Genomic DNA, 10730 nt, shown 5'->3' on the forward strand with positions numbered 1-10730 from the left:
TCATAACACTTTAATTGATTTCTGACTAAGTACATATGTATGTAGTAAATATGATGTATTTATGTGTGTCATTATTTACAGAAGCAAGCGAAAAAAAGTAAAATATGAATACTGGTATATTAGGCCGGGTCCTCATACGAAAGAAAAAAGTTGATATTTACTAGGCCCAGGAGCTCTATCCAAATTTTTTGATTATCCGTTTAATCCGAAAATTCTAAATTTCGAATGTCTGATTTGAAAATCCGTATATCCGAATATTCGACACTAACCGAATATCAAGATTTTTGAATCTAAGGCTGCATTTCTTTATTCATTCTGAACGTTTGGAATAAACTTTTTTGTTTACATATTCTTTAGAACGTTCCTGATGATATGTTAACATATATTTCAAACGCATTCTGTTTATTCCGGCTGTGACAATGGGATTACCCGGAATGAAACGCAGCCTAAAAATACTAATATGTAACAATTATTTGTGTTTTAATGAAGTCTGCTATTAATTGTTTAGCAACCCAATAGTTTCGATAGTTCTGAGAACAATTTTACGGAATCCGGTCAAACACTGTTTAGAAAATACGAATGTCCGTATAACTAAATGAACGGATGTTAACCGTTTATCCGGTTGTTATGAGAATATTTACTACTAAATAGTGATACATAAATACATACGTATGTATATCGCTGGAAATATGTATATTTTTAAGTTACAATTTTAAATAACTTCAGATGAGGCGATTTTTTGACAGCCATTTTGAGTCGCCATTTACACGAGCGGTTTTTTTTTTGAGCAATGTTGAATCGCCTAGAAAATTGCCTCATGTAAATCTAGTTTTACCAGGGTTCAAAGGTCGCCATAAAATTAAAAAAAAAAAACTTGTAAATTATCAATTATTTTATAATGTGAAAGCGAGCTATATTCCTCAAAAGTAATTTTAAACGAATTAAAATCGGCTCGTAAGTAAAACAGTTATGAAGATAATTGCATTCTTGCTGTTTTAGGATATAGCAAATACGACAATTTTTTGGCGCAAAAATCAGCTGAAAAATCAGTTTTCAAACTTTTTATGGGGGCCGATCCGTTCTAATGTAGAAACATACCCCCGAATGTAGGTATGTACATATGTATGTGCCCCAGAAAGCTATCGGCCACACGGCAGCCCACAATTCTATTCTGCACAAGCACAGAAGCACACAGCTCGCAGAGCAACTCAAAAGCGGCGAGCATACAGTCGAGCGCATACGCTGCTATTGAGAACGCCTAGATATACCGAAAGACAGGCGGGCAAACAGATAACTGAACGGTTCGCTGAATGGTACGAATGAGAACGCACTTTCCAATGCAGAAACGAATCCAATGCAGAACCATGTCGCATAATATCTTCCCGTCAGCCACACCGCACTTACACCCCTACTTCTCCTACTGCGCCCTACACCCAGCCATTTCTTTGATATTTTGCTGCACTCAGGCCTGCAGACGTCTACTACATACATACATATGTACATACATGTACGAGTACTACACTATGCATATTTTTTTGGGGATGTGCAATTGGGCCGGGTAACGTGTGGTGGCGGTGCGCGTCTGGCGGCCGGGTGGTTGGAGTGCAGACATATGACTCCATCGTCAGAGATGGTTATTGATTTTTCATATAGAGAAAAGACGAAACTTTTGCACATTCGGTTGTGTTGTAGCGGTGCATAGACGTACAGGCAGCAAAATTTTCAGTGCCCTCACTGTGAGCGACGGTAATTAGTAATTAAAAATTCACACAGTATTGAGAATTGTGGTAAAATAGTGAGGAAAGTGTAACAAAACTAAAATATGCTGTGATTTTTCAATTCAATTTGTGGCAGTAACATTTTCGCTGTTAGAAATTGTGTAATAGGCAGTGGTTGGTGAAGTGATTTTTTTTCTTTCGAAGCTGCCATTGAGCTGCCGGAAGTATAAGCATATTTGCTGATGAAAAAATTTAAAGCAGTTGAGTTATATATTTGGTTGCTGATCTGATGTTGTGGAAGATGTATTTCGAGTTGAAAAATGATTACTGTTAATTAGCTGTGTGTAACTTTTGCAGCCAATAACAGCCACTCCCCGCCTCGTAATCCACCACCACCCCCCCCCTCCCAACCCAACCTACCCCAACTCAATCCAGCTTGCACCTTTAAGTTCTTGATTCTAATGAAATTATTCTGGTTTGTCTCATTGTTTTGCAGAGTTTTCCCTAATCTTTAACTTTCGACGACTGTGCGGACAAAGGAAATTTGATTTGCTTCCTTCAGAGCCGGTAACAAAGCAAGTAAGTGTACATACCGAAAAAATATATGTAAGTAAGTATCCATGATTCCGAACGCATTTCCATTCGCCCATTTTTTCCATATTTATGTATGTATATGTACATACATATGTATGTACAAATATTCCCACATCCCCCACCCACACGCCTTGCTCCCTCCCACCCACTATCCATGCCCTCAATACCCTCGAACACTTTACAATTCTGACACCTCCATTTAAACTTACCGATTCAACGACAAGTGTAAAACACACTTCACATACACCTTGGCGCATTCCGTCACTTACTTCCACTTTTTATTCGCACATCTTTTCCAACTGACACGTAATAGCTTTATAAATCCCAGCTAATACTACGAAATCTCGCCGGAAGAATTCAAAGCTGCTGTGCGTACGAAGCGTAGACACTCAAGATGGGTAAGGAAAAGACGCATATTAATATTGTTGTAATTGGTCACGTCGACTCCGGTAAATCGACCACAACTGGCCATTTGATTTACAAGTGTGGTGGCATTGACAAGCGTACGATTGAAAAGTTCGAAAAGGAGGCCCAGGAAATGGGTAAGGGCTCCTTCAAGTATGCCTGGGTCTTGGACAAACTGAAGGCGGAGCGTGAGCGTGGCATAACCATTGATATTGCTTTGTGGAAATTCGAGACGCAGAAATACTATGTGACCATCATCGATGCGCCTGGACATCGTGATTTCATCAAAAATATGATTACCGGTACTTCGCAGGCCGATTGCGCGGTATTGATTGTTGCTGCCGGTACTGGCGAATTCGAAGCCGGCATCTCTAAGAATGGCCAAACGCGTGAACATGCTCTACTCGCATTCACGTTGGGCGTCAAGCAATTGATTGTTGGCGTTAATAAGATGGACTCCACTGAGCCACCGTATAGCGAGACACGTTATGAGGAAATCAAGAAGGAGGTATCATCCTACATCAAGAAGATCGGCTATAATCCGGCGTCGGTGGCATTCGTACCCATTTCCGGCTGGCATGGTGATAATATGCTTGAACCATCTGAGAAGATGCCATGGTTCAAGGGTTGGACTGTGGAGCGCAAGGAGAGCAAAGTGGAGGGCAAGTGTTTGATTGATGCGCTGGACGCAATTATGCCGCCACAGCGGCCCACCGACAAGCCATTGCGTCTGCCATTGCAGGACGTTTACAAGATTGGCGGTATCGGTACGGTGCCAGTGGGACGTGTGGAGACTGGTATACTGAAGCCAGGTGAGTAAGTAAGCTCTATGTTTGTGTTGTTGAGTCATGTGTGCTATTTGTGTGTGTGTGTGTGTGTGTGCGCGTTTCATGAGTGTGGGTGTGTGCTTACGTCCAGGCACCGGATATGATTGCTGCATCTAGTATAAGGCTGCATGCATAGGATGTATGTAAAACCAATGTACATATGTATGTGGGTGAGTGGGCGGCTGGAAAGTTGAGTACGAATGCCGTCGCTGTAGGTTGTTGTGGATGGGAGCGCAAGGAAGTTGCAAAAGTGGGTCGCTTGCGCTCGTTTGTGTGCACGTATGTATGTTTGCATATGTGGCTCGTCATGTTTACTGGCTTGTTGTTGTTTTTTTTGTTGTTGCTGCTGCATATTTCGGCAAATTTTGCTGCATACTTTTATGCTGAAAAGCCGCCTGCTCGCTCGGCTTCGATTCCGCATCCGGGCAACACGAAACCGAGTGCAAATGCACTCGTATGCATTCGCATGCAAATTGGTACGCTTGCGTCTGTATGTTCTCGCGAATTAATCGATGCTTAGAAATTGAGAGCAAAGATTTTCGGTTGCGAATTCAAGTGAGCGAAGAATTCACTGGCTGATGAAATCCTTTTTGAAATATTCGCAGGTATGGTGGTTAATTTCGCACCAGTCAATTTGGTGACTGAAGTCAAGTCTGTGGAAATGCATCACGAGGCACTTTCTGAAGCTTTGCCTGGCGATAATGTTGGCTTCAATGTGAAGAACGTTTCGGTAAAGGAGCTGCGACGTGGCTATGTAGCTGGTGACTCTAAGAATTGCCCACCCAAGGGTGCTGCCGATTTTACCGCTCAGGTGAGTGAACTTTAAGCTGTTATTTATGAAGTCTTAACTTGACGTAACTTAAAAGCGATCTGTTACATTGACCAAACCAGGGACGGAAAATAATCATAATCTTTTAAGTTTTAATGTAAAAAATGAACATGTTATGAGCGTCGCAAAAACTCGTAAAATCAATTTTTGTGATAAAAAAAAAAATTAAACTCAACTTTTACCATTATTTTTGCGCAAATAAAACACATCTGAAATATTGATTAAATGCTGATTAAAATGATTTAACTTACAGTGATTACCGTCCTTGGGAAAAACATTTATTTTTTTTCCTACTTCTTCTGGCAAGGGAGAGGGAGGGCTTAAAAATGACTAAAACTCTGCTTACGTAATATTTGAATGTGTTTTTATGCTGACACAGCCCTGCTGAAATTTTGTTTTATTTTTCACATGTATGCACGTATTTCTCACTAATAACTTGTCACTTTTCGCTTAATAGGTGATTGTACTTAATCATCCTGGTCAAATCGCCAACGGCTACACCCCGGTCTTGGATTGTCACACCGCTCATATTGCTTGCAAATTTTCCGAGATCAAAGAGAAATGCGATCGCCGTACTGGCAAGACCACCGAGACCGATCCGAAAGCTATTAAGTCTGGTGATGCGGCCATTATTTTGTTGGTGCCCACTAAGCCGTTATGCGTTGAAAGTTTCCAAGAGTTTCCGCCGCTCGGACGTTTCGCTGTACGTGATATGAGGCAAACGGTCGCGGTGGGGGTCATAAAGTCGGTCACCTTTAAAGAGACAACCTCGGGTAAAGTCACAAAAGCCGCCGAGAAGGCACAGAAGAAGAAATAACTAGAGTGCCAGCAGAACGTTAACTCACAACAACAAATAATTATGCAAATACAGCAAATAAAAATACAATTTGTATTATTGTCATCGCCATCAATGTCGTTGTCATCGGTGTCGTTGGAGTTGTGGTCGTCATGGTCGTCATGGTCGTCGTGGTCGTCGTGGTCGTCAATTCCAACAACTACAGTAGCAGCAACAGCAAAATTACTACTACATAAATCTCAAAAGAAAACATTTAATAAGCATAAATTTAAAAGAATAATACAATTTACTCTTATCAATGATATGAATATGAATATGATAAGTAATTATTATGATAGTAAAGCTATGACATTCAATGTGAGCAACAACATCAACATCAACAACAACACAAACAACATAGACAACTACAACAACAACAACAACAACAACTATAATAATAACATTACCACAAAAAATAAATCGCAAATTTTCCTCATTAATCACTACACCTTCTTCACCTACAAAGGACAAACTTTGTGCGTCAACAACCATACAAACACTAGCAAAAAATCCATCTCCATGCGGAAATCATCAGCAATAACATCATTAGCATCGACCAATGCCATGTTGCCCTATCCCCGAACTTCGATTGAGTCGTGCGTGAAGGCATCATTCCCTAAGCAAGTAGCTAAAAGCAAAATAAAAGACATTGATAACATGAAAACCAAAAAGAATTCAATTACAACACAAACAAAAACAAAAACAAACCAAATATCAACAGCATTCACTACATCCTCATCTCCAATCTTCACAGCGATTAGGCCAATCACTTCCACACTAAACGCAACCACAGGCGAAGCAGCTCACCGTCTAGGGTGTAGCAACTCTAAACTGACATTTTTATTATTTTCGATTATATACTATATTTACGTCTTTCTTAATCTATATCGTCATCGTAAATCCTTTCGCAGGAAATCGGACTTAATCGCCGCCCGCGCTAAAAATATCGCAAAGCAATCATCAATCGCACGAAATCACAACATTTTCGCATTCAATATACGCTTATACATTTTATAATTAATATATTTATTCGAAATCATAAATACACGAATGATGCGCGTTCGCAGCTTCGCTCATTCATCACTATCCATCCCTTATCATATACCGGCATTATATTTGTGCTAGTCATCATCAAAGTGTACTCTGTAGTTGTACTTACGCAAATTCATAAATTTCCTATAGCGTTTACTACGTATTGTACTGTATTTCAACACCAAACTGTGAGACTCAATCGAATTGAATTCATTTTGTTATTAATTCTTATAATTATTATTAAGTTTTTTTTTTTTATATTATATTGTGAAATCCAATTCAAGTTGGTAATACTCGTAATTTCCTATCCAACTCATAAAAGTACACATGCACACACACACACGCATATGCAAGCAACCTCTGACAACAACAACACCATACAATTTTAGAAGTTATCCACACTTTGCATCCCTCCACCCACAATCCATACACATGGGCAAGCACCCATTGGAGAATTATATAACAAACTCCGTTATCGATGTCCTGGTTGTACCATATACATACATAATATGTATGTGTGCAAGCGGACCACCCGGCATTGGATTACCATGGCTAATCTGATTACCAAAATGTAATCAAAATGAACACGAAAAACACTCGATAAACTGCAGTGACACAAACAAACACACACACACACACACACACACTTTTAATGAAACACCCACATTAAAAATAATCACTTGAATGCATAAATGCAAAGCATGAATAGACAGTGAATGTGTACTATTAAAATGAAAAACGAAAAATCCAAAAATATATATGAAAATAAATAATAATAAATGTAAAAGCTGGAGTTGCTTAAATAAAGATGAAACATTTTAATTGTACGATTTAATTGAACCATTTTAAAATTTGAATTGAGAAATAAAGAAGGCTTAACCAAAAACAGTCGTGCACCGCATGCGAATTTGCGCTAATAGGTAACTTGCGAAATGTGTAAAACTTGTGTTCCTCAGTAAGCTGGAACATGTGTTTTAGAGGCATTCTTCGAAGAAAAACAAGGTTGACTAATCGATGTGCAGGCGAATTCCCGCGGATTGTATGTATGTAAGTACATATCGTCACCTGAAATGCAAAAGGACGTAACAAACATCGTCGGTGAAATACAAAAAGTCGTAGCTAATAAAAAATGCAAAATTCAGTTTTTGATTGATATGATGGATTTCATTAGTCACTTATTAGTCACTATTTTTTCCATTTCAGTTACGATGTTGTTACGTCTTTTTGCATTTCAGGTGCCGATATGTATGTATGTATAGTTGTAGGCCGCGGCAAAGACGTGTTTATGGATCTATCAAAAACTTTCAGTGTCGCCTAAACTGCTACCATTTGCTGTTACTATGATTTAGATCCCTTACCTGGCTTTTATACATTGGTTCACGACTGTTGAATTCGTAAGGAGTCCAAATATTCCGTGACAAACCTGCTGGCGTTTATTGCCTGTATACAGTAGATTTGTGATCACACCTGTTTGGACAAACTTTTTTGGATATTAATAGTTTAACTTTAAGAACTTCTTCGCTACATTTGCTAAACACTATTTTACACCTTTTCCACTTTTGTTCATAAACAGGTGTTCCGCAATACATTGTAGCTTTTTTTTACTAAACTCAGCTGCTCATTATCGAAGCTACTAAAAAGGAGCTTTCATAAAAATTATGCCATTGTACCATGCTGCAAGAAAAAGTAAAAAAAAAATTTAGTTTTCCGCCTAATTTGTTTATGTACAACGCATTCTAATTATATACGCACGCTGATTGTAGCTAAAATTCCAGAGAGGAAGAGGAAATTAGGATATGCTACCAAAATTAATACATTTCCGTTCAACAATTGTGAATATTTTTTTTTTGCAGCAGAGAACGTCTCTTTCGTTACCGCTCTCTTATTTTATTTACATCCGCTGTCAACAAATTTGACATTTGCGTTCTCATACTCATACAAAAACAAAAAATACGGCGGAAGCCGGCTGAATTTGTGACTCACTCTTTGGCGAAAATATACAAGCTTGGATCATATCAATTGATTTCAATCTAGCAAAGCAGATTTAAAACCATTTAGACACCCAAAAGCAGACTTGATGGCCGATCCACGCTTGCGACAATTGACGATCAAAACGGGCGTTGTAAAGCGTTTAACCAAGGAGAAGACAGTTTGTGAAAAGGAGGTGCTAACCGAGCAAAATCGACTGGAAAGATTCAAAGGTGAAGGTGCTGATGAGCATGTTTTGAAGAAGCAAGAAGAGGTGATCTCGGAGTGTTTGATGATGCTGCCAGACACTCTGCGCAGGTGAGCAATTAACAAACAGATGGCACTTGTAAGTAACGTGAAAATAAGCAGCTGTGCGCTTTTTCTTGCAGATTGAAAAAGGAATTAGAAGCCCTGGAAAATTTTCTGCAAGACGAGACAGAGCTCAAGGAAACAAAGGAATACGAGACCGCAACGCAGGTGGTAAACGATGCTAAAGAGGTGCTTGTGCAGAAAGACTAGCAATAAAGAAAACAATTAAAAAAGTTCCATTTTATACTATATATTTGCCATCAATTCACTAATTTATTAAAAAGATATTTTATTGTTAGCTAAAAACACATAAATTAAGCATCGAATTGAAGTCGTCATCGCGTAGCACGCAAATATGACTCATTCGTTTAGAGCAACCGAAAAATTGTTACCAGTTTCGCAATTAAAATGTAATATTCAAAATATTTTGAGTAATATCAAGAAGATGGAAGCGTTGCAATGCGAGACTGTAACTTCTGAATCTAATATCGACAGTCTGATGCAGCAAACTGATGAATTAATCAAGGTAGTTGAAAAATCTCCACTAGAACGTCTTGCTAAAACGATTAAGAAAAGAAAAGAAAGGCGTAAGATCAAAAAGTCGAAAGTGAAAGAAATTAAAACGCACGTTGTTAGTAAAAACGTGTTGCAGATGCCCTCTTCTATAGCATCTACCACAGTTTTGCCAAGTTATGAAGCATCTGCAAGAACTCATACCGAAACCTCAAATTGTCTAACTTCAACGATCACAAAGAAACTCCAAATTCGTTTGCTGAAACACGATTCCCAACGTTTCCTTAGGAAAGTTGATATGGGTTCCACTCGGAGCGAGGTATTGAAATATAATGCTCCTGAAAGCACTAAAGAAAGGCATTTGGAGGACCAATGGAATGATGTATTTTTTGGCCCGGTTGAACATTCCTATTATGATGAACAAAACAGGGGTGACTTCATACGAATACGTCGCATCTGGGATAGCTATTTGACGCGTAGCAAACAAGGCACACATATACCTTGCGGTTGGGTTCTACCCCGTGAAAATGCACTTAGAGAGTGGCAGCAATATAAAGCCACGTGACTGTTTCATAGTACACTTGTTACATTTATCTATAAATAACAATTGTATAATTTTATATACCAACAAGAAACCGAAAACACTAGTAAAGCTCATTTCCGTTTGTCACGTTTTCAAACTAATCTCTTTCCCTTGCTTAACAATATAATAACAGAACCTTCCAAATAAATAAATAAAACTTGATAATTAACTAGCTTCGCTTTATTTTATTGGAATTCAGTGGCAGAAATGTACTTTTTACTTAATAACATTTATGAGGGTGTATTTACGATTGTAAGCGATTTAAATCTTATTCGTATACCCAACCCTCAGCAGCTGGTTGCCATGAAACCAACTCTTTCTCGTTGAACCAAAGACCGATTTCTTTGTTAGCCGATTCAACAGCGTCGGAGCCGTGGATGATGTTGCGGCCAACCTGGATGCAGAAATCGCCACGAATGGTGCCGGGCAAGGAGTCAGCTGGGTTAGTAGCACCTAACATTTGGCGGCCGGTCTTCACAACATTCAAACCCTCCCACACCATGGGAACCACTGGACCGGAGCTCATGTAGTTGACCAAACCGGGGAAGAAGGGGCGAGATGACAAATCGGCATAGTGTTTTTCCAAAAGATCCTTCGATGCCTGTAAGAAAAAATATAAAATAATGTTAACTAACAGTCAAGCCAAATAAAATCATATGCATATCCATATTTAGTAAATCCGTCCCTAATCACCTTGAAATTAAAAGTTTATGCATGTGGCAAATACCCTGACCAAACCTAACCTCAAAAATATATTCCCTTCGGAACAAATTGCACTGGAAAGTCCGAAATTCCAATCTACCCCCAAATTTTTAAGCACAGTTAATTTGATTACAGACCACCTCCGCCAGGTGCTACACTTACCCACGTGAACTTCAAAGCCACCAATTTGAAGCCCTTCTGTTCGAAGCGCTCGATGATCTTGCCGACGAGTCCACGCTGGACTCCATCGGGTTTCACCATGATGAAAGTGCGCTCCTTGTTTGCTGCCATTGCGTACGAGAACAACGAGAAGAATGCCAAAATCGTACCAATCATGACAGCTTTTTTGCCAAGCAGATTGATTTGCGAACACCACCGGTTGATAGAGCGGGAAGGCAAATTTTCGTGTTGTTGC

General features: G+C 39.2%; 4 protein-coding genes across 10 annotated transcripts in view; 3 read left to right on the forward strand and 1 right to left on the reverse strand.

Moving 5' to 3' along the window:
• The window catches only part of LOC118754581 (elongation factor 1-alpha 2), a 10624-nt gene extending 3549 nt beyond the window's left edge, over positions 1-7075 (forward strand). For 2 of the 7 annotated variants that reach the window (XM_036489468.1, XM_036489470.1), the window contains exons 2-5: positions 2215-2297; positions 2626-3529; positions 4150-4355; positions 4831-7075. In XM_036489468.1, the coding sequence (XP_036345361.1) occupies positions 2707-3529; positions 4150-4355; positions 4831-5190 (1389 nt within the window). In that variant the 5' untranslated portion in view covers positions 2215-2297; positions 2626-2706 and the 3' untranslated portion in view covers positions 5191-7075. Of the gene's footprint in view, positions 1-1646; positions 1747-1797; positions 1893-1954; positions 1979-2214; positions 2298-2625; positions 3530-4149; positions 4356-4830 lie in introns of those variants that run through there. The other 5 variants (XM_036489472.1, XM_036489467.1, XM_036489473.1 and 2 more) reach the window with 5 other exon arrangements.
• A 1093-nt stretch (positions 7076-8168) lies between these two features.
• LOC118754585 (tubulin-specific chaperone A-like) lies at positions 8169-8768 on the forward strand. The gene is made up of 2 exons (XM_036489476.1): positions 8169-8526; positions 8598-8768. Exons 1-2 carry the CDS (start codon positions 8318-8320, stop codon positions 8725-8727), a joined length of 339 nt encoding a protein of 112 aa, XP_036345369.1. The 5' UTR covers positions 8169-8317; the 3' UTR covers positions 8728-8768.
• An 85-nt stretch (positions 8769-8853) lies between these two features.
• Positions 8854-9778, forward strand: LOC118754582. The gene has a single exon (XM_036489474.1). It carries the CDS (start codon positions 8873-8875, stop codon positions 9593-9595), a length of 723 nt encoding a protein of 240 aa, XP_036345367.1. The 5' UTR covers positions 8854-8872; the 3' UTR covers positions 9596-9778.
• LOC118754583 (nucleoside diphosphate kinase) lies at positions 9779-10730 on the reverse strand (the record flags this gene model as incomplete). Its single annotated transcript, XM_036489475.1, is given in 2 exon segments — positions 9779-10214; positions 10478-10730. Coding segments are annotated over 2 exon segments (586 nt in total), but the record flags the coding sequence as incomplete, so codon positions are not given.

The sequence above is a fragment of the Rhagoletis pomonella genome, unplaced genomic scaffold, assembly GCF_013731165.1.
Source record: "Rhagoletis pomonella isolate Grant_MI unplaced genomic scaffold, Rhpom_1.0 Rhpom_scaffold_04154, whole genome shotgun sequence".
Taxonomy (NCBI): domain Eukaryota; kingdom Metazoa; phylum Arthropoda; class Insecta; order Diptera; family Tephritidae; genus Rhagoletis; species Rhagoletis pomonella.